This window comes from Neolamprologus brichardi, chromosome 3, assembly GCF_056152115.1.
Source record: "Neolamprologus brichardi isolate AB-2024 chromosome 3, ASM5615211v1, whole genome shotgun sequence".
Lineage (NCBI taxonomy): Eukaryota > Metazoa > Chordata > Actinopteri > Cichliformes > Cichlidae > Neolamprologus > Neolamprologus brichardi.
In genome coordinates, this window is record NC_142106.1 from 37,739,224 (window position 1) to 37,764,306 (window position 25,083).

The 25,083-nt window shown below is 40.1% G+C and overlaps 1 protein-coding gene and 1 pseudogene across 1 annotated transcript in view; one reads left to right on the plus strand and one right to left on the minus strand.

Annotated features, from left to right (window-relative positions):
* Window positions 1–25,083, minus strand: part of LOC102789175 (phospholipid-transporting ATPase ABCA1) — a 180,025-nt gene that overhangs the window by 135,236 nt on the left and 19,706 nt on the right. Inside the window, exons 9-12 of the mRNA XM_087838332.1 lie at window positions 9,203–9,342; window positions 8,359–8,475; window positions 3,675–3,872; window positions 796–1,001 (exon numbers count right to left, since the gene is read on the minus strand). Coding sequence (XP_087694458.1) covers window positions 796–1,001; window positions 3,675–3,872; window positions 8,359–8,475; window positions 9,203–9,342 — 661 coding nt within the window. The remainder of the gene's footprint in view (window positions 1–795; window positions 1,002–3,674; window positions 3,873–8,358; window positions 8,476–9,202; window positions 9,343–25,083) is intronic.
* On the plus strand, window positions 16,700–17,712 carry LOC148104288 (uncharacterized; annotated as a pseudogene).

Consider the following 25,083-nt stretch of genomic DNA (forward strand, 5'->3'; position numbering starts at 1 on the left):
GCGCAGTTAGCTTGTTAACATGTTGACGTGTTGACACCGCCCAGCCCAACGCACGGGACGATCCGCGGTAACTCGTTAACGGAGATTTGCCGTGTTGTGACGTTAACGTCATTTTAACGAGATTAACGCTGACAGCACTAGTGGGAACACAACGAATATGACTGCACATTTACACCGACATCATCCTAGTGAAGTGGAAGCAGACAAAAACAACAAGCACGCATGCTACAAACTTTACCTGCGTCATTTAGACAGCCGTTAGCACATGATTCTCATTACGGGGACCTGATATGTTTAATATGCTGCTGAGAATATATAGCCCAGAAGAAGCGTATAGTATAGCTTTTATTTTGGAAAGCGCCATTTCTCTGTAATAAACTCTCTTTTCCAAAGATGAGTGATTTCTCGATCAGATAGATTTATTTATTTTTCTATTACTTTGTTATTTCAGCAACATTAAATTTAAAAACTGTATTTTTGACTTAAAATATATATTTATAATTTTAATAAATGACAAATTAAAAAGGCATGAACATTTTTTTGTATCGAAAAAATATCGAACTGTGTCACTAAAGTATCGAACCGAACCGTGAATTTTGTGTATCGTTGCACCCCTAATATATACATATATATACACATATGGCATCAAGTTCTTTAGTCTAGTATAGTCAAAGAACCAAACAGAGACATCAATCAAATGTGAGACAGAAGAAATGGCACAAAAAATATAAAATTAGGTTAAAGTCATTTTGGTATTCAGCAAAAAGAACGGGTTTTTATAACAGTGTTACATACCTTCTCCTTGCTGTCCTGGTACTTTCTACTTCATCAACATCCATGCGGATTTTGTACTTGACATAAGGAGGTGGGAGGCTGGAGTTCAGCTGGAGGTTTTCAAAGACAATCCCGGCCCAGAACGTACCATTTCTCAAAAGATCCAGCGCTCTATTCACCAGTTGGCCTTCAGTGGAGGCCGCCTCAAACTTGTCCAGATCCAAACACTGTCAGCAAACACAGACCCACATAAATGTCTTTCTTTTCTAACATCCTATTATATTTGCAGTAAACCATTCTGTTTTTGCAGTCTTTCAGCAGCCACAAAAGGCAGGCAGGAGCTCACTGGGAGAAAGGCAGATGGATATTTAGCAAAGAAAGTATCATTCAGCTAGTGACTAAACAACACAAAGTGCAGTTCCAAATTATCTGGAGATGCCAGGGGGTGGAAATGTTTTGAGTTTCAGTAGAGACAAGCAAATGAGATCCACCCTTGCTAGCGTTCCCTTGCTCGGTAGCCTTGTCCCCCTGTTTCACGAGACGATAATGAGCTAGCCATCCTGGGAGGCAGTCACACCTGACAGCTGTCCACACATCTCAGTGCTGCAATAGTTTTATCATCTCCCCCCTCAGGAATCTGTATTGTATATCCCGCTATGGTAGGAAAGAAATATCACAAACAACACCATTTGTTCAGCACATACTGGAGGATATTAGAGCAGTGAAGAGCTCCACGGGCCCAAAGTTTGGACAAGTGCTAAATGAAATATAGGGACAAGCTGTACAAGCTGTAGCTAATCCTGGTAACAGCGGCCTCATGCTACCCAACACATCATTTGAGCAAACAATTTATTTTTTTAACAGCGTCTTTATTCAAACCTATTTGTAGGCACAATGTTTTTCATACAGATGTACTCGGTGAACCTGATTCTTCTGCATTTACAAACGTCCTTTGGAGCCTTTCCAATTTATGTTTAATCAGCTATTTGTGCTGCTACAAATCAACTTTATCTGCCCATGTTAATGAGACTTCACAAGTTATAACAGCTCATACAGTCGTGTCATCCTCAAGTGCCCTTAATGTTTAAATAAGATTAGTGCGGCACAACATTCCCAGTAAGCACCAGAGGAGTTTCATCTAAAGCCAGCGATTAAGTTCTGTCCCCAGAGTTATGAAGACATGGCAGCGCTGTTGCCATGAACATTTTCATAATGACCTTTTATGCTATTTATAGGTTTGTTTCTCCTGTCTTAATGTTTTATAAATCTCGGCACTGTTGGATTAAACAGGTTTATGAAAGAAATGACATGCAACTTGTGGCTCTAATTTGCCTCTATTTAAAAAAAAAAATCAGGAAAGATGCAGCCTGAGTCTTTAGTGTTAATGCTGGTGGTGGCAACACAGAGAGAGGAGCCATGCCAATTTGAAAATGAGCACAAATTGTTGGGCTTTAATCTTTAGAAAGTAATTGGCTCACACCAAGAAATCATTTCAAGGATACAAATGACTCATTTGGCGAACACACATTTCTCCTCTAATGTCCTGTGTCTGCACATTGGAAACTTGTTAGCCTCCTCCTGCCCATGTATGCTAAAGCTATCGATTTGCACTAATAAAGGATTGTAGTTGGTTTTGTTGACCAGTGACTGAAAAGTAAGAAAATCAGGTTTAAATAATGTTAGCCATTAGTATTTTCTGTTCAGTTCCCTTGTTGTGTACATAAAGCATCCACCATGTATGAAACTAAATGCACGACTACATTGTCTTAATGACCTTTTAGCTACGCCGCGTCTTTGCAATGCCAATCCTAAAAAATATGTCATTTCCCTAAACGTGTACGCATCCAGACAAGCGATCGCTGCAGTGCAGGCTGTCTGATAAGTGCTCCTTATCCATTCTGAGCAATGCAATTTCCATTAGGGCAGAAAATAGATTGCATTACAGTGGAATTTTATTGTCCATGTACGGCGAATCCCGAGGGACCTAAGCTGTCATTTTACCTGCACTCGGATTGATATTGTGTGTGTATGTGTGTAGGGGGGAGGGCGGGAGTGGGACGAGGTTGGGCTTTGTGCATATATTTGATCGTGCAATTTGGAGAAAGAACAATTTTGCTTTGAAATGTGGAACAATCAATATACAGGATGAATGTTAATTCTGTTTGTCTTCCAATTGGATGATGCCATTACAGGTTCACTAGCCCATAGCAATATTGCTATATGATTATCAGGGAAGGGATGCTGTGGTAGATCTTGCTGTGCATTTGACAGTTCTTTAAGTCAAGGTTCTTCAAGTTTAATGAACACTAGAGGCCTGTTTTCTAATGACTCAAAAGTTGAGTTTGAGAGCAATCATCACACTGATGTCTTGATTTTGGCTTGAACAATAGCAGCGCAAGGATACACAAGAAAAGAGCTCACAAAGCAAAGTCACTGTGCTAAACATGAGCACATGCCTTATGTTTTAGATGCAAAAAACCAGGCTCACACTAATAAAATGACCACAAAGGCACTAAAATACATTGAATTAAAGATACGGGTGGGTAAAGTTAGATTGTGTTTTTTTCAACCCCCCACCCCCACCCCCACCCACCCAAAAAGAAAGCTCTCACTGATTTTACTAAAAAGCAATTTTGCTTGACTACTTCAAAGGTTATAAAGCAACTCCAGCCAAAGAAATCACACAGGTAACATCAGATAAACAAAAATAACTAAAGGAAAGGCAAAGAAAGAATACAGGTGGAAGGGTGAGAATTATGTTTAAAAAAACGTAAATGTCAAAGAACAGCCCACTCTTAGAAAATCTTTCACTTCACTGGAGAAATCGCAAAACCCTGTGGAAGCCGGATGTATGAGGTGTTTCGCATTTACAACAAAGCACAAGCAGATAAATTACATACACGCAAGAAAGTGGAGAGAAGCTTCAGCATTTCCGAGGTGGAGTTGTAGACGTTCCGCCAGTCAGTGGGTGGCATGCCGGGTGGACGATCTTCCGGAGGCCCGTTGTACAGGAAGTTGGCCAGCAGCTCAGGTGTCCACCCTGTGCCATTGAGAGGCGCCTTGAGGGTACCAGCAAACACAGGATTCGACAGCAGAGCCTGATTTTGAAAGCAAGAAGACGGGTTTATTTATAGTTACAATGGCCACCTGTTAGAGGCTTCAAATTAATGTGGTATGAATGCAAATGAATATTTATGAGAATCAAAAGCCTTAAAAAAAAAAGAGAAATAAAGAAAAAAAGAAGGGATGATAAAAAGGATGGGGGAGGGGCAGCTTTACTCTTTGCTGGAGCTGACATTCATTTTTCTGCAGAATTAATTAACAGCATTAAGATAGATGGCAGTGTTGTACTTGCGGCTCTAAGATGCACATCAGCTATTCTCCTCTATGGCCATGAAGTGCTCATTTACAGCACAGGGTGTGTACGTGCACAAATAAATGCATTTGCATGGTACAGATGTATTAGGACCCACAGAGAGAACAAATGCAAATCAAATCTCCTCCCTGGAAATGCACAAACAAGGCCGCGTACGCACCATGAAAGAGATAAAGGCGCAGGTCCTCCCCTTCAATTCCCTTTCACTAACATGGCAGGGAACATGTGTGTGACTTACATTCATCTCGGGTCATAGATCAAGACGCAATTTCCATAATCACGCACCCAATTCATAAAGATAATACGCTGAGAAGCGGAGGAAAACTGAACCTTGCTGCAGCAGTAATGGCCCACTTACATAGAGCACATTACATGAATATGTATTTTGTTTTGTTTAGAGAAAAAACCATTTCTAAGCTTCTTATGCAATAACCCTTTGAGAATAAGGCTATTTGACTCCCATCTATTGGTTTACATGTGTTTGCCCTCAAGTTACAGCACCACAGTCATTCCCCTCCCTCTCTCACGCAGCGTTCCTTCGCTTTCCAGTTGCTCTGATATTAACACCCAAGTATTAATCTGACACCGTTCCTGTAATGACAGTTTTACATCAAAGTAAAATTAAAACACTGATAAGAAGAATGGGGAAAATTCACTTCAAACCCACAATGAAATCACCCATTTTATATCGTTTTTTTAAAATGTGACCCGCGTGTGGTGACCATTTCAAAGTGGACGATGCGGAGCCTGACTTTTGGTCAGCAAAGGGCGCTGCGCGTCAATTGAACAAAGTGGTCTCTACAGTGTGATATTCAGAGTTAAAGATTCAGATATATTCTGCCCACTGTGCTCAGTGGCATTTCAGTGTCAACACTTTTGATCATATTCTGCTTAACCTAAGGACAAAGTGTCAAATTAAGTAATCTCTGCGCTGCGTGTGACCTTTTAAAAAAATCAGTACATCTATCATTGTGGTCGCAACGTTAAGGACACGATCCATCAAAATTGTCTTTTGAGGAAATAAAAAAATCGGAGCCATTCTGAAAGTGCAGTAAGAGAGAGTTATGCTGGCAAATTGACCGTAACTTTTTATCTGGTTCAGTAGTTCATCTCTTCATCCGGCTACTGCTGCATGCGCTTAAACGTGTAGTCCGGTGCTTAATGTTTAGTGGCATTTTAAACCACACAGATGTGCCCTTTAACCTTGTTGGTCATGTGGTGAAGTGAAGAATTGAACTGTAAAGGTAAGGTGAAATATCAGGTCCATGGAGAGAACTTAATCCAGATTCTGTATGTTTGTTTGTTAGCAGGCTAGCGTCCACAGTTTTCAATATATCATGTTAAATTTTATTTTATTTTATAACAATTTAACATAAACCAGTGACACACTCCGGGGCCTGATCAACCCTGGCAGGGCCTCCTTGGATGAGGGTGTCTAGTGATAATGGCCGAAACACCCAATGAATCCAAGGTCCACTACTGATGATGTGTCCCAAATTTTAATATGATAATGTAGATCAGATCTCTAATTCCCAAACCTAACCAAGGAAAAAAATGGCAGATTAGCTCAAGTAAAAGACTGAAAGTTAAAGCACACAACGATGTGTGCCGCTGGTAAAGTTTCTGGGTTGCCTTTCCTCATAACAGCCATCCCAACAGCCAGGGTTAGGTTTTGGGCGACCGTGGTTCAGGAGGTTGGGAAGTTCATCTTGTAACCAGAAGGTTGCCATTTCGATCCCCAGCTCTGTCTGTCTCGGTCGTTGTGTCCTTGGGCAAGATACTTCACCTACCGCCTACTGGTGATGGCCAGAGGGGCCGATGGCGCGATATGGCAGCCTTGCTTCTGTTAGTCTGCCCCAGGGCAGCTGTGGCTACAACTGCAGCTGCCTTCACCAGTGTGTGAATGTGAGAGTGAATGAATAGTGGAATTGCAAAGCGCTTTGAGGGTCTCAAAAAGCGTTATATAAATGCAATCCATTATTATTATCCCTCAAGATTTTCTCCGTTTAAAGCAATGCCTTATCAGGGATTGTAACATCTAGTCCCTTTACTGAATATTTTATTGTTTTTTCTTAATTTTTGTTGCTCTCTACTTTGTACTGTCCACTTTCTGCCGTGACCAAGCAAATTTCCCACCTGTGGGACTAATAAAGCTTTATCTTATCTTATCTTATCTTACATGAGTACCTAGGTTAGCTAAGACCTTCATCTGAAGGTCAAAGTTGCCCTTTGTGGCCGTTGTGTTCTCTGCATGCTCTTGTAATACATTTGTAAGCGGATAATTGAGTACGGGAAGAGTAACATCCATAATGTGACAGTAAGTGGCCCTTGGTCAGAGGCATGGGCTTTAAGATTTTCTGTTGTGCCTCTGTTAAAGGGGCTGCTGTTTACATGCACTATCAAACAGCACTTATTCAAGCAGTACCTACAGGTGTCACTGAAGCAACCAGAACTGTAATCCTGCAGATTATAACTATGTAAAGGCAAAAAGTATTCCCAAATACTCTTATGTCTAAGCTGTCTTGTGCTCGGTATTTCCTTTTATTCACCTTAACACCCTAAATCACCCAACTCAGATGTAGTTGTGGTGGCGACAGCAATCGGTCCATCAAACTAAAGCTTCTCCGTGACCTTGAATGACCTCTGAAGATGACAAACCTCGGAAGCCACCGGCTTCGGAACGAGAGGTGGACAGAGGGAGAGAAAGGGAGAGGGCTGGGTGGGGAGAAAATGAAGACAAAGGAGGATTGCTGGTCCATTTGTGTAAAGGTTAGGGCTAGGGTAATGAATACCCTAGCTATATGGAGCTCCCAATGTCTGCTTCCCTCCAGCTGCCTATAAGCTCATTTGGAGTGACACTGGAGTAATGTCAGTGTCAAGGAAATACGGCGAGAGGCAAAATAGAGGGAGGAGAGGAGAGGGTGGAAGAGAGAGAAGTCCGTGTCCTTTACTTCTATAGATAATCCTTTCTGCTAGGATGAAAATTATCCTGCACTTATCCATAATTACTTTCCTCTCTCACTCTCCACATTTAACAGAAGGTGTGAATAAATGATGTACACAGCATGTACGTTCTCACCTGCAGCAGATGTGAGGCTCATCTTTCAAAGAGAAAAAAATACACTGCAGTAATTATAAAAGACACTAATGTATGTTTACTGTTTTCTTCATTTAGCTCTACTGCAAAAAAGAAAGTGAAGGAGGTCGTTTTGCATTTTTTTGTATTTTTCTGAATTTTTTATTTTCAGTAAATCTCATCACCAAGTTTGCTGGTGACTTTTTATGTGGAGCTATCTTGGGGAGATGATCCACTCCACTTAAGATCAAAGTAGGCTGTATTAAGCAGTTTCTTGCGCGACAGCAATTTGAAACAGTAATCCATGCCTTTGTAACCGTTCGGCTGGATTACTGTAATTCTCTTTATTTAGGGGAGAGTCGATCTTCTGTTTTTCCACTGCAGCTAGTTCAGAATGCTGCTGGAAGTCTTTTAACTGGCACTCGTAGATGCGAGCATATCACCCCAGTTTTATATTCACTTCATTGGCTGCCCGTGCATTTTAGGATCCATTTTAAGCTGCTTTTATTTGTTTTTAAATGTTTGTCCAATGCTGCCCCTCTGTATCTCTCTGAGCTTCTTCATCCATACATACCTTCCCGGTCCCTCAGGTCGGCAGACCAGCTCCTCCTGAGCGTGCCCAGGACAAATTGTAAGCTCAGAGGGGATCGGGCGCTTGCTGCGGCAGCACCAAAATTGTGGAATGAGTTGCTTTTACATGTTAGACAGGCACCTTCCTTATCTGTTTTTAAATCACGTCTTAAAACACATTTATTTACCTTGGCTTTCAGCACAGCAGGACTTGTTGATGTCTCTTAATTAGTTTCTTATTAATTATATTATTTTGAATTTTAAGATATTCTATATGTAATTTAAACTGTTTTCTCTTTGCTTTATATTTGTAGCACTTTGGCCAACATTGTTGGATGTAAAGTGCTTTATAAATAAAGAAACTATGCTATGTTATGTGTCCCACAGTGTACATGGGTGTGACATCCCTGCTCTATGATGTCACAAATCCAAGAGTAGTAAAAAAACAAAAAACCCAGCAATGTAAAGTTCAGATACTTTGACCATGTTTAACATACTGTATAAACCAACCATTGTAATGTGTGCAACATTACATAAAATAAACAACCATCGAGAGTCTCACCCGTATTGTATTGACTTGTGAGCTATTTTGCAGAAAATCCCAAACACGCGGTCCGAGTTCATCCCAAGAGTCAGCCAGCTCCCTTAACATAGCCAAGGCGTTAAAGGTCCTATTTGCCTGAAACACAGAAAACAATAATCTATTATTTTACACATTTGTCTCACCTTCACACCGAAAACATACTCGCTGCGCCAATACAAACATGAAAGCACTCCACAACTGCACTTTCAGCTAATCTCCCTAGGAACTCATCACACTGTAACACTGCCATCCCCCCTGTGGTGTTGAATGTAAATGGGGTTATTTACCCCTGAACATTCACTTGTAAACACCCCGACTATGTCTGGAGCGAAGACGGCCTCCTGTGCCAACACCGGGCCGCTCGCTGTGAAGTCGACAGGTTTTCCTCATGCTCGTTATGTATTTTCAATGCAAAATTCTCACAGCATGTCTGTTGTTTGTTTTGGTTACGCAGCTATCAAAACGATGCAAATCTCATGCACAAATGTCATGTCTTTGAAAACAATATATACTTATTGCGTTGCATGAACAAGCCCTCTGATTAAATGTTTTATTTTCCAGCTCTGCACTAATGCGTGACATCCTCCTTTTTTGTTTTCATAGACAGATTGCAGGCACCTTCTACCAGTAATTAGTCTGGTCCTATGTATGCAAGATTTACATATATTTGCATGCTAACTCTTTAGAAAAGAATATATAAATACAGATATAGTGGCTTGAACCTTTCATTGCAAACTTAAACTGACCAGAGCAATATATTCTTTTCAAGTTCACAAAAAGTCAGCATACATATAGAAACCTTTCTTTTTCCCTCTAGACCTACTTCTTTCACCAGGAGACGAGCAGCAGGTGTATCAGGTGTGTAGAGGACTTTCCCCTGCAATAATGGCTTGAAGGTGCTCCAAATGTAGCGCAGACCAGGTGTGCTCTCCAGGGTGTCGACAAGAGTCTGACAAAAAGCATCTACGGTACAGAGGAGGTGAGGGGAGAAGACAGGGAAAGTCATGGCAAGACCACGAAAACAACTCTAAATCTCAAACTCCTCTGTGCATACTGGATTCATGCTCTTTCATGGGACTGGGGGAAAGAGGAGAGACAAGTTATTTGATCTGTGCAAAAATCACAGAATTGAAGCGCCCGAGAAGCAAACATGATAAATATTGTACACGAGGTTAAAATTCAAACGTGGCTACGAAAACAGACCTCTCGGTACTTGTTCTCAGCAGAGTTTGAACAAATATGAACATGAGAGAGGTTTCAGAAAATTTTCCTGGCCTTTTCAGCTGTTGTATTCATTAATACTTATAGTACTAAGAACAGTTTGATTACACATTTATGTAGTTTAAAAAGTTCACTGCTGTTAAAGAGGAGAAGAAAAGTTTTGAAGGTGGATATAATGATTTTCACTGATGCAACAAGAGCAGACTGATTTATATTGATACTGTAAAACACATAGATGGTAAAGAATGTGAAAAACTGTACATTACTGTATTCAGCGTGCCAAATGATTGCATTTGCACCATATAGGCAGTATTGATGCAATCACTGTCTTTCAGTACAGAACTGATACTAATGATTCCTTAATGTAGTCTTGATTAAAGATGAGCTAGGTAACATGTGTTTAATTCCTTTGAACAAAAAACCTTTCTGCTCCCTTCCCACTTCCAGGACTGGAAAACCTAGCCCCTGCTTTGGCTAGTTGTGCATTTTTGCCACTTCCAACCAGATCAAAAGTGTAATGTACAGTATAGGAAACAACAAACAACACAGAGCATACACTGCACGACCAAAAGTACTGTTTTCATGTACAAGAGCTGCTCAGCCACTGAGCCTAATTCAATTAAATTGTATTGACGGTCCCAGCACACAACTTTTGTGCTGATGTTAATGCCAGATGATGTTTGGATCCCTGCAGTTACTGAGGTACTAACCCCGCTCTGTAACTTTATCTGGTCTGACATTACATCGCTGGATGAGTTGCTGTGGTTGCTAAATGCTTCTACTTTCCAATAATACCCGTCACATTTGATTGCGGAATATCTAGTCGGGAAGATATTTTATGACCAGTCAGTGAGTGGCATCCCATTACAGTACTATACTTCAATCCAGTGAGCTAGCTGTCTTAATGTTATATGCCTGTAGCAATGGGACTGAAAATACTTGAATTTAAAGATTAAGAGGTGTGGTCTATGCTCGTCTGATTGGCCAGTACTTAAAACATAGATAGTGGACAGCAATATCGCTCATTGCTTACTGTAGACACTGCAAAACCTCCCACTGTGTCACGGCTGCGCAGCCAGTATGTTTGCGGAGCTGATCCAACAGACACGGGAGAGTAAACTCAGTATAACCAAAGGCGAGCCATTTATTTGGCTAAAGATACATGAACATAAATTAAAACTAAAAGCTAAACTGGGAACAAACTAAGATTAACTATGAAAACTGTGACAAGAAAGAATGACCATGAAGATGAATCTAAAAGGTGGATGCGGAACTATGGCGTGAAAAAAAAAACAACACATGACAAACAACCTGAAACCTGGAGAGACGTGATGCAAGACAAACAGACGACCCGACCCTGAACAGAGGAAGACAGAGGACTTAAATACACAGAAGGGTAATGAGGGGAAAAGAAACATCTGGGAAACACAGCTGACACAAATGAACCTGACACCACAGGGGAAGCAAAACTAAACACACTGAACATGGAAACTTTCAAAATAAAGCATGAAACATGGACAAATGTAAACATGACAACACAAGCTTGACAACATAAAACACGCAGACAATAACTACACAGAACACAGGGACATAACTAAACGTTAAACAATGAGGACACGGCAGGCTATCACAGAAGACAGGAAAAGACACAAACACGGAAACATAAGTGAAACATAACCTAAACTAAAACTCAACTAAACCCTAACTAAGTAATACCACAAGAACTTAACGTTATCTAACCTGAGAAAATAAACACTGAACATTTTGGTATTTTGAAAGTGGACATGACGAATGTGAGTCTGAGAAACTGAGGGACACTACATGCTAATAATGGTAGCACCTAAGGGCTGTTTTATCGTGGACTTCTACGTAATCAGACCTCCTTAAGCAACCAGAGTTGTCGCCTCCTGCTGGCCGTTACAAAGAATGCTTCAGATTTAATATCCAGTCTTTAGGTTTGACAGTGAGATGTCTGTTAAAACGTTATATTCCAGCCTGCTGCAGATTTAAGGATTCATGTTTGACCGTTCCACTGACTCACTCAAGAGGATAAAGTGAGTCTTAAATCTGTTTCCTGACCTTATTTCACAGAATTCTTTACAAGAATGTTGACCCTACAGATCTCACTGTAGTTTGCACAATATAAAAGCAATATTTCAGCACACTGTTGGAAGAGGCTCGTAAATACCAGTTTTATAAGGGTCATGCGCACCGACAGAGTGCAAATGATGTGTGTCAGAGTTCGTCGTTTGCTTTTTTCCTACTCCTTTCTGTAACATGCGTCACAAGAAAGCTTCAGCGATGGTTTATTCTTGTTTTATCTTACTTTACATCTACATAAACCCATCTCAACGGCGTAATCTATCAATATTTAACCAAAGAGCTGAACTGTAAAGGAATAACACACAACGTGAGCAGTTATTGCAACGATTGTGAAACGATGGTTGTTTGCTTTCTAATCTATGAGATGTTAGCGAGTATATTTCCTGGAAATGCCCTGCGCTGTCCTATCAAAGGAAAACCTTTAAGTAATTGATATTGATTTAGTCACGGCAAAGTATTTATGAGGAAAAAAAGCATCAATTATTACTTAAAATCACAAAGAGGGAGAAAAAAACACGCAGACCTGAGGACATAAGAAAAAGCTTCTAGAGGAAAAAAGTCAATATGCTCAGCAGCAGTAGGATCATTACTTATTTAACATATCTGCCAACATGAATATTGCCAGGTTGGTAGAGTCTTGAATAAGTTACATGAGGACCTGCGCTGCAAGCAAGAGAACCTGCAGGGGTTAGACAGCTTGTTTTTAGGCTGTGTCGGGATTGTTCTGACTGAAAACGTGTTATTCCCGGAGTTTGGCACTCCGTCAAACGGCTGATCACTTTAGTGTGTCATCTGCCAGTCAATATAGCTCTCTGCCTCTATTGCTAACTGTGCCTTTTGTCCTGACACCTGTCATTACATCAGTGCTTTTTCCAGTCCTCTCTCATTTTTCCCTTGTCAAGACTGCAACACACCCCCTTTTCTCCTCTCATCTCACCGGGGCAACTATTTCCCCCACCGGGGACATTTTAGCGGCCATTTTCAGTGCAATTAAACGTTAGCCTTTCTGCCTGCTGGCCGTCTCTTCCAGGTGCTCCTGTGAGGTCAGTGCGCTAAGAGCTAATGGCCACCCCTTAGTCTGGGTCTGACCAGCTGTTCCTGCCACACAGTGCACGCGCAGATGCCACCTCCTGCAATCGCAACGCTTGAAAGACGGGGCATATGTGTGGCGCATAGCTCGGTAGCTCTGTTCAATAGGCTGTTAGTTGTCTCCGGGGGGGAAAAAAGTGACTACAAATTGGAAGATTTTTCTGCATTTAAGAAAAATATGCAGTTCGGTGCTTGTAAGATGAAAGGGCTTGCAGTGGATTTTCCGTAGAAGGAGACACCACTGTCATCTGCAGATAACAGCCGAACAGACTGATACAGCAACTCACGGGGATTGAAATAGAGGACAGAGAAGCCTGATCGTCTCCCAGCCCAACTAAAATCATATGAAGCATTCCTATCCAGTACGGAATAACCTAATTGTGCTTTGGATGTATTGTTAATAGTTTTAATCGTTTAAAAAGACCAAAAATGTAGCTATGTTTCTAGATAATAATCCATAGTTTATAGGATAAGAGACTACACAAATATGTGCAGGAAGTGTATGAGTGTCATGCTATGTGTTGCCATATTGGCATTTGTAGGTTTATATATGTGGTTTGTAATAAAGTAGAGCTGCTATGAGTTATAGTCAGTGAATCATTGACAACAGTAGCGTCTTTCTCCTGGTGACTGTTTCACCCTCTTGTGTTCATGACGGTGCCGGCTGGATTTAACAGGTGGGGCCAGAACATATAGAGAGCTTTTCTACTCTAACTAAGCCCTCAACACATTTTAACTGGAAAGTCTCAATCACCTACACATATACAGTGCTTTTTACTTTTAAGGGAACAGTATTGTGTTTTGTATATATTCATTTTGTTTTCTTTCTTCTTTTTAAATGTACTTTACTAAGTTTATAGTGCAGTAAAAATCAGTGTAGCATGACCGATGTGTACTTTGATTACACAGACATTATCTGAGACTAGGTAATGGATATAGGCATTGATTTGTAAGTAACGGCACATGAATAATTGAAGGTTATTATATAATATTATACTCCAATATAGTTGTAACTAACTAAGCAGCTCATTCTCTTTCTCTTTCTTTAAAGACAAACACATTTTGGGGTCAACTTGAATATAAAAAGGAAGATGTAAAATGTAAAACTAAAGTCAGAGGTCAAATGTTACGTGATGTATGGATGCAAACTGTAAAGTGTCCCCATATATCATCCCCTATATGTCTACTTGTTGTCAATACAGAGAATAAGAGATGTGGTTTAAAAGATCTCTATATAGCATTATTATCTGTGACCTTCAGCTCAATCTATTGATCTTAAAGGAGAGGTCAGAGGTCATATGTGATATGATATCTTACATTTTATACACTTTCTACATATATACTATATATAATATACTTTCTATATTTTGACAATGCACAGCACACTTTAAAGAACATATATGGATTTTGTCAGTTTTCAACCAATAAATCGTTAGGTTGACCTTGGAGACTTTGGTGGATAAAAGCCAAATTTTAATGGATTATTAACATGACCCCACTCTGCACCACTACAATTCACCACATCAGAATTAACTTAAAACCTTTCCAGATACCATGTTTGTAGGCAGACTGCAGTGTTATCCTGCAAGTGTAACTTTGCACTAATGATTCCAAGCATATACAGTACATGTGGTGTCTAATACTGACCATGATTACTATTATAATAACACATAATGAGCAGGAGTTCTGCTTCACAATGATAGGAAGAGCCAACATTAAAGGGGCAAAACTCGATGTCACTATTTTGACTTTCCCGACACCACCTGCTTAAACCCCGAAAGTCAGAAGGATTGAGAGGCCTCTCTTTCACAGCCAGTATACTGAAAATCAAGATCAAACAAGCTTTTGCTCTTCAGCTCCACCGAAGGTTTCTGTCCTCCCTGAGCACGCCTTAGGACACTTGCAGGCGCATTTAGACGACAAGACAAAATATCTTAATTCCATGCTATGATTTTAAAAGCTATGTTTCCTGTTGACGAACAGGGTTTTCCTGCAGAGAAAAAAATGATACCCACCAAACAGGTTCTGAAGTCCATAACTAGGACTGTCATTTTATTTTAGGTTGCTTTAAAATTCTCTTGCAAGCTGGAAATACACTTTTAAGTACCGTATTTTCCACACTATAAGGCGCACTTAAAATCCTTTAATTTTCTCAAAAATTGGCAGTGCGCCTTATAATCTGGTGTGCCTTATCTATGAATTCTGGCTGTGTTTACTGACCTTGAACCAATTTTATGTGGTACACGGTGCTCAAAAATCTGTCAAAAAATGTTTTAGTAGGACTTTGCTAATCTACGAAGCCGCACCGCTTGATGGATTGTCTGAGTGTTATGGCTACCATAGTCAGGAGCAGAGATGGGCAATAACGCGTTACTTGTAACGTCACTTGTTACTTGTAACGTTACTTGTTACTTGTAACGCGTTACTGTAATCTGATTACTTTTTTCAAGTAACGAGTAAAGTAAGGGATTACTATTGCAAAAACGGTAATTAGATTACCGTTACTTTGCCGTAGGAACGCTGCGTTACTGCGTTACTACGTTACTAAAACCATGATTTTTTTGCGAGAATGTCTCATGACAGTGACGTAAGCGAGTGCGACGGCTGTGGTAGCACGTCTGTAAATCAACAATAGAAAACATGGAGCGAGGGATAGAGTACGATCGTGCAGCATTTAATACTTGGAAATACCGACATTACTTCGAATTTGACTCTTTAAAAAGCGACAAAAACATAAGCGTACGTTGTACACTCTGCATCGGAAGAAAACTTCTTTCTACGTCGAAAAATTCCACTTCCATCCTGAGCAAGCACCTAGCACGCTGCCACAAGAATGTTAAATTGACAGAAAACCCCAAGGATCCCCCCACTGACATGACCGCTGTGGCTACCACATCTACTTCCACCGGGCAAACCTCAGATGGACCCACTCCTGCTAAACAGGTTAAACTAGACGTAAGAGCGACAGGACTTAGTGCCCTGAACTGAAGAAGCTTGTCGCTGCCTATATTGTCGAGGACATGTTGCCGATTTCCACTGTAGACTCTGAATCATTCCGACACATCGTAGAAAAAATACCAACTAAAAGTGGTGTCAAGCTGCCCCAGAGAAAGTCATTTGTAGGATACCTTGAGAGAGAATATGACAAAATGAACTCTAACTTGAAGGCTACACTCGAAGAGGCAGAGTTTGTTTTCACCACTGCTGACATCTGGACGGTAAAAAATAAAAGTTTTATGGGTGTAACAGTTCACTGGATTAATTCCACATTACAACGCAACAAGGCCGCCCTAGCATGCAAGAGAATTAGAGGCAGCCATACCTATGATGTAATTGAAGCAGAGATTGAAGAAATCCATTCATCATATGGACTACAAGGCAAAGTTATTGCCACTGTAACGGATGTAACGGATCCAATTTTGCCAAAGCATTCAGAGTATGTCAGCCCTGTCATTTGAAGTCTGAATCTGAAAATAAAGAAGGTGATGACGAGGAACCGACCTTTACTGATGTCATAGAAGCTCTTTCAACCACATCTGGTGATGCACAGTTTAGCCTCCCTCCACACTACAGATGTGCATCGCACACAATTAACTTGATTTCAACAACCGATGTTGACAAACATCTAAATTCCTGTGCAGACACCAAGGCTATATATAGGAGTAGCATTGCGAAATGTTCTGCTCTGTGGACTAAAGCAAGTCGATCAACATTAGCCTCTGAACAGGTGGAAGTCAGCCGGAGGAAACTAATGGTACCAACATCCACAAGGTGGAATTCCCTGCATGAGGCCATTTCTAGAATCATCACAATTCCCTTGAATGAACTTAATCCCCTGTGGGTAAAACTGGGAATCAAGTGCCTTAATGAAAGGGAGTACCAGTTCTTGAAAGAGTACTGTACTGTGATGAAGCCCCTGACAGTGGCTCTGGACATCTTACAAGGGGATGAGTGCACCTATGGTGTCAAAGACGCTTGCCCTGAAAGATGACCTCTCTAGAATGACAGCCAGCCTCCCAGATGTCATTGTAAAGGTAAGATTATTATTAATTGCTTTGGGTGGATTTGTTAAATGTATTATACCATTCACAGTGGGTGGATGTTATACTTTGTTTTAAGCAGCATGTATAATTATTAAAATGATAGAATAAAAGACCAAGTATTCACCCCTTGTTAAATATCAGGGATATTGATCATCATTAATCATGAATATTAGTCATAATATCAACAAAAGCCTCAACCAAAATTAAATCTCATACAGTATTGATAATAGAAAATATAGATGGTTTAGAGCTGTAAAGCCCACAAAATAATGACAATAGGTAATTATATAGTAAAATTATTTTATTCTTAGATGCATCATATTGTATGTTACAGGCCATCAAGACTCGTTTTGATGCTGTTCTGGATAGCCAAGAAGGACTTCTCGCAATGGCCACTTGTCCCAAGTTTAAACTTCGTTGGCTGAGAGATGAGCATAGGAGAGAGTATGTGAAGCAGCTCCTGATAACAGAGTGTTGTAAAGCTGCTCCTGCAACTGAGAACACTAATGTGTCCCAAATGCCAGCCAGCCCAGCCAAAATGGACTTTTTTGAATTTCAGAATCAGCCCACAGAAAGCTTCTCAGCAGAAAAAGAAGTAACTGACTTTTTAAGGTCAGGCTATGAGCTTGAGATTCTGAATCAGTTCCCAAATCTCAAAAAGATGTACATGAAATACAGCAGTCCAACTCCATCCAGTGCACCAGTGGAACGGCTGTTCAGTTTAGGTGGATTGGTGCTTTCCCCAAAAAGCAACAGAATGTCTGACAGAAGGTTTGAGAAGCTTCTGCTGATGCGATATAACCACTGTTTAAGTCCAAAAGAAAACAATAACTTTTTCAGGGTTTTTCAGGGTTGCAACAAAATGAGACTGGATTAACAGCCTAAATGTAGCATGCAATAGCCTTTTCTGTTTTGGTAATCTCAATATTATGCCTCTCTGCACTTTACCAACTGTTAAAATATGTTATTGTTAATTTTATTTATTTCTTTTTTGCTGTATTTATATGAAAGGATGTGTGTGTATACACAAAAATAATTTATGTTATATGCTGGAGTATGCAGAAATACAGTTTAAGCCTTTATTTTCTTAAAATATGGTGTAATGTGCAGAAATATGTTTAAATGTTAAACAAATTTATTAAAGTCAAAGACTGTTGAATTTAATTTAATTTTTGTTTGATGCAGTGTTTATGAAGTTAAGATTAAAAGTAATAAACAATTTTTTAAAAAGACACTTTTCCATGTGATTCACTTTTATATGATGGATTATGCAGCAAAAATAGAATTGGCCCAAAAGGTCTATTGCTTTATCACGCATTCAGGTAGTGTATCATGTTTTTGAAAAGTAACTAAGTAACTAATTACTTTTGAAAATAAGTAATCAGTAAAGTAACGGGATTACTTTTTGGAGAAGTAATCAGTAATCAGTAACTAATTACTTTTTCAAGTAACTTGACCAACACTGGTCAGGAGCCTCCCGGCTCATAGTAATCTGGGTCCAAAACTCCGTCCGCGTCAGGTCCCAAAGTTAGAAGTTAACAGGAAGTTAGCTCGCTGGTTTCGCTAGTTACCTAAACATAATATACCATGTTCTGACTGAGAGATTTCTGAAAAAAAATAAAGCGTACAACTCTGCTATCACTTCCAACATGAATGAAGACAGAAAACTAAACAGCAGTGACGTTTGTAGGGTTACTGAAGTTGGGCTAGATGGTATATAATGCTGTGCTAGTGATCGCTAGCGACACAGCTATGTTAGCATACCAAAGCATAACACAGTAAACCTGGAGAATGAACGCTAACTTTTTTCCACTTGATTAAAGTTCCTGATGTTTTTTTGACAAATGCAATCGCATGGAAAATTGCTGTAAAGGGACCAAACTTCAGTAGCAGAGAACAACTGAGATAATCCAGCCACAATATGAGGTTAGTCATTCTTGTAAGATAAGATAACCTTTATTAGTACCACACGTGAGAAATTTGTTTTGTTACAGCAGAAAGTGGAAAGTGCAAAGTTGCATAGTAAAAATTAGAACATATACTGTTGTTCCAGTGTTTACAGAGCAGCTACCAGAGAATTCAACATTAATGAATGAATGGTACAGAAGTGGAGGAAGCAAGAGGAATGAGCTAAGTAAAGTTTGACTTATCTGACTGTTTTGTTTCATGTAATGCACTTTATAATCCGGTGCGCCTTGTGTATGAAAACAGACCTGTTGTCGACAGTGCGCCTTATAATCCCGCGCGCCTCATGGTCCGAAAAATACGGTAGTGTACCTATAAATGACCAACAATAATGCAGAGGTTTCCGTTAAATTATATCCCCCAAAAAAGCCAAAGAGTCGGGTCTATTTCCACCTGTCTTTGTGTTCATATTCCATGATGTGATTTAGCTAATGTGTTTTTTTTCCCTCTTCAAACTCAGTGGTTCTCATTCTGAGTCATAACCACCTGCTCCGTCTGTGACACAGCTGCTGTAACAACCTGAAAAGGAAAAATTATTTCTGTCACAAGTGACAAATGTGTCATTTTAAAAGGGCCAAAGGCCAATAATGTTAGGAAACTACCTTTAAGAGGCAGCGGCCTTTCACCGGATGGGATGCGGTGAAGTCATGCAGCTGTGAGTCACTCCAATCCGCTTCATCACTCAGTCATGCAGACTTTCCACTGGTGCTCAGAGAATATCCTCCACTAACAGCAATATATGCATCCCTATACCCAGCACTAATATTCACAGAGTGTCTCTAACATGTAGATTTTATTTAAATCTCTGGAAACCTTATTTCATAAATACAGACATAAATACATCTGATAATGAAAGGGGTTATAACATGATATGAGCAGACAGCTTCACTCAGCAATATAACGTGATTAGAGATGGCAGTGACAAATGCATATAGCTCTTTGTCTAATGCGATATATCAGGTTAAGATATATCAGTTAGATATTCTGTGGGCTACAGGGAGCATCGGATTACATAGGTTAGGTATTCTCCAGGGCTGTGTACTCCTTTTTTCTTTCTTTTTTTTTGATAACAGAACTTTGCTTTATTACAAAACAGCAGCCTGAAAGAACAAGAAAATCTGTTCTTGACACCAGGTTTAGCCACAGTCAAATAATTGCTTGGAGCCTCAAGTCAACCCCTCAACTTACCTGGCAAATTTAATCAATTTGAGTTGCACCCTGGAGATGGGCTCAATTCTGCACAACAGTGAGACAGCGCTGTCGAAGCACCACGAATGCCCGTGATACACACACGCGTGCGCGCACACAAACACAGTCTTGCACATGCTGTTGTATTATCTTCTGAGCATGCATTACTCATATTTTATGCATTTCATGAAAGGAAGAACCTGAAGCAGACACACACACTGGGTGCACAGATCCATACAGGTACAGCACACACATACACCAAATATGTCAGTCATAAGTGAACTACCCCCCTGCATCAATAAAACAGCACTTATTTCTTACAAGCAGTACAAATAGTGCTGTGTTGCTGCATTTCAGCAGAGACTCAAATAAGCTTGAGTAAATCTTATTGATGCACGCTCTCATATCAGACACAGAGAGGCCTCTTTTGACTTTCAGCAGCACAACGAGAGCCACTCTCACTCTGTCACCATGGATCTGGATTTTCTCTTCACCGGCTACAGCAAAATAGATGTGGTTAAACTAGAACTAAAGGCTGCCAATTATTCAAAGAGATATATCGATGGGAAAATACTCAGAGGACTGTAAGTGCAAGTCTCAAGACAATCAGTAAATGTCAAATCCCCACTGCCAAAATCAGGACCGTGACAATGACGGGGTTATTTTGATAAATCAAGAGAAGACTGTTTGTGCATCACAGATTGTTCACTTTTGCGTAAAGAGGCCGATCAGCTTCTGTTTGCAGAGGAGAGGGATTACTTGAGATAACATCCACTTTAATAATTAAAAAACTTGAACATGAGCATGAAAAAAACCCCAACATCTGACAAATCTCCCTACATAATGCATAACGTCAGTACATGATTTGCAGAGACACCTTTGTACTTCACAAACTGAAACAACCTTCAATTCCCTTTCGCTGTTACGTAAGAACAGCTACCGCACCAACTCTTCCTCATATCGCCGCAGAAGTCACCATCAACAATTAATTGAGAAAGGGACATTACAGAGCTGTTAACAAAACCTCAGCGCTGGCCTTTATTGTTGCTATTTCACTGTTCCTTTGAGTGTACTTTTACATTTACAAAGGAGTTGTAATTGGCCATTACGCAGACACACTGCATATTCCAGATCCATTTAGCTGTACATACCCAACACAAAGAAATAGCACAGCAAATGCAAAACAGCCATTAGCATGCTAACAGAGATGTTACTGCCTACCACATAAGGAAGAGCCGATGTTTCTGCTAATTTGCACCGACACTAGCATGCAATCCCACTTAACAGTGTAACTTTTTTCCCAGGGAATAGAGGCTTCTTATTAAAATCTCATTTTGTGCAGTTTTCTCCAAAGAAAAGACATTTAATGAAACAGCGCTGCACGGTCTCTAATGAGCGTGCGGCTGTAGGAAGTTACACTAAAGCTCTCGTTCGAGGATTTTATGGAAGAAACATGTTTGGAGTTTTATTAAAGATAGCATCACCTAGTAGTGATTTTCTCTGAGCCGTCATTTGTGCTGGGGGCAGTGTTACATTAAAAAATAACAAGTAATGTAATCTAGAACCATCCAACTGACTTAAATGCATTAAAACAGAATAACGCACTGCAGCTTTATAAATTATATATTTATGCACTTACATAGACAGCAGTTACACTATGGGCGCAAAGTACTACACGCTCACCATGGACCGATTGCAGAGAAGTAATTCATTGAAATCACACTTGATTCCTTCGGTTTCCTTTATCTAAATTATGTCTCTGTGTCTGTATTAAAATCAAGAAAGATGTTTTATTCAAGAAATGTATTCGTTATTTTCAAATTAACTATCGAATTAACATTTTTATACCCACAATCAGTCAGAAATTCATTATTCAACCACTAAAACTAATGTCAGGAATGAAGGTAAATAGCTGTGATTTGGCATTTTAATTTTAAAAATATTAATACGCTTTACTAATTTCTTCTGCTTTTTTTCTAAAACTGCAAATTTCACAAATTACACGATAAAAACAATAATTATATTTGGGCTTAAAACATCATTTTGAGTAAAGAGCGCGTGCATACTGGTGGATCAAGAAATATAAAAAGGATTTTGGTAATCACCTTACACTGGGCGATGGCCTAATAATAAATTTGTTTACCACTGTATATAATTGCACCTATATGGATTCACTCATACATATACATACACATATTTTTATATTTATAGAATTAGTCCAAAACTTTAAACTTTTACAACTGTGGTACTTTTATCCAGCTAAAACATGTTTATCCCCATGTGGTTAAAGCTACCATCCTTTAAATATATAAAAATAGATTCAGGTGCACTTAAGCAGGTGCAAATGATTAAAAAAAAGAGTCTGTTAGTCTTAATGGATCCACCCATAAATCAAGAGCAGACACATGGTCTGGCCAGGTCTTCTTTTAAACATCCAGGTGTTTGGTTATCCATAACAGTCGCCGTCCTGCTGTGAGCAAAACACACAAAATTTTTGGACTGTTGCCAGGTAGACTGTGACAGTTCAAATAACTCTAATCCACCTGCTAATCCGAGAATGCTTCAACAAGCAATAGAAACTAAATGATGTACTGCCACTTCTTTCCACAGTTAATGAGAAAATACATGAGCCAAGTTGCAAAAACATGGCCTACTTGGGAGACAAGATAAAAAAAACAAGCCAACAACCTGGTAAAGAGCCACACTGTGACACCACTGCTTCGACGCGACATTCATTTTCTTAGCCGTGTGGCTGGAACCTATCCCAGCTGACACTGGGTAAGACGCGGGGCAAGCTTTGGACAGTTCTTGAGCTAACACAGAGAGTCAGACAATTTTCACTTACATCCACAGCCGTGGCCAGTTTAGAATAACCAGTTAACCCAGGAATCATCATCGTCTTTGGGATGTGTGAGGGCGAGGGAGCACCAGGAGGAGACTCACACAGGGACAAGGAGAAAAAGCAAACAACACAGACACACAACACAAAGCCTTCTAGCTGTGAGAGCGAACAACTGAGCAACAGGAGAGGAAATCCATTAAGTGACTCAGGAACAATTTCTTTAAAAGTCAATAAACCCAGATTGAAAATTCTGCCATGCAAATGAATAACATAACATAAGATAGAGGAGAAGGATGCTTCTGCCAGCCTCGTGGCATGATCTCATTTGGGATAGACTGTCCTGCCATCTGATCAATCTCTCCTTCACACACACACAAACGCACACAGCATGTGGAGAGGAACTAACAACAGACAGATGAAGTGAAATAATGTTAATGGAGCTGGCAACAACAAGCGCTATGTTACGGTAAGTGCAGTAAAAGCTTCCAAACAAGTGCTACACCGAGCACAACGACAGCGAACAAGCAAGAAGGAGAGACGGAGAGAGCGTCATCGCCGTCAGAGCTTTTCAGTCATCAAAACAGAATCAGTGTGTTGCGATCGCTCGAGTTTAAATGCCTCCAAACTGCTGTCGGTTTGCTTTTTAGCTTCTTCTATGCTACGTTAGCTCTCTAACTTCAAACTATAAAAAAATAAACAGCTGAACTGACTGGATCAGTCCACAGAGCGCCTCGTTGTCAACAACATCTGGACCTGGATGATCGAAATACGGGATCAGTCCATTCTCAGTCTGTGATGATGTATTAGTGCTTATAGTTTGAAGCAACACGTGCTACCATAAAGTTAATGTCTTTGGGAACTATTGTTTATTTCAGCAAGACAATGGTGAACCACATCCTGCACACTACTCTACCTTCGGCCTACTAAAAACATACGCTGCAGTATGAAACAATAACAGGGTGCCTGCTTACAGAAAATATCCCGTGAATTTTGTTGGGGCATGTTTCATGTTGCATCATTTATAGAATACATTTATCAGTTTCTACAGTAGCTATTTGCATTTTGCAGTTGTATATCTGTTTCACTCGCATTTTGCAGAGGAGCCCATCCACACAGTCACCTGCTGACGCACGCTGAAGGTGGGCGAGGTGCAGAGTTTTAAAGCTGAGTGAAGATACATCACTTTCTTCCAATGTGGCTACTTGGAGTAACTCCTTAATAAGGAGCACACTGCTGCAAGGTACGCATATCTGGCTGTCAAGACTACTATGAACCATGTTACCATGTTTATACACTACTCAGTATGGATGAGGTATGAGAAAGAATGGTGCACTAGCCATAGCACTTCTAGCTATGTAGGAAAATCTCTACAAATTTCTACAGTTTGCTTTTTTCGATCAAAATAAATCACCAAGCTGTCAACAAACCACTGCTTTCAGATGATTTCTGTTGATTTGGCAAAAACTGAAGAATTGAGCTAGATGGTTTTAAGTTGGTCCAAGTTTACTTAAACTGGGGAGGGTAGCTTTTTGTGACTTTAACTTCAACTACAAACTCACTACAAACAACTACAACTGCAGCCAAATCCAAAACAGCACAGGAGAATTTGAGCACAAATGCTGACAATATGGCTGCCATGCTTGTCTTCCCTTTCTAAATATTACAAAAAATATATAAATAAACAAACTGGCTCAGATCTCCCCAAAAAAGTGCTAGTGACACCATCTGTCCTCTGTGGGAAGTTAAGACTGCCATATGTTCATTTTTAAGATGTCATATATTTGCGCCTCGTGCCAAAGCGCCACCCAGGCAACAACATAAGCTTCCACATGGGAGAAGCTGGTCTGGATTTTCATTCCCATTAAGAAAACATCGTCACGTCGGTGCAGGGAGTACGCGGCTTCTAAACGGACTGAGAAAAGCTGGTTTGATTAGCTACGGCTGTGACCGGCCTCTGACACATGCATTCCTAATCAAACCCAGTTTAGCTCTGATGCCAACTGTGCCACAGGTGCCTTTTCTTGGATCTGCACAATTGGTCACATCCTGTGCACAGCTGACTGCACTGTGCTTGCACCACTAATTCAAAAAATTTTTCCCACCTGCACCGACATTTCCACTACAGGAAGTACTGGTTCTTACCTTCTGTAGTTCTGCACTGTGTGACTCATCGGATGTACAGCAGTTATTTAAATGATGCATGTGTGCTGCATTTTTATGCCAAATATCAAAATCCCTACAGAACAAGTAGCT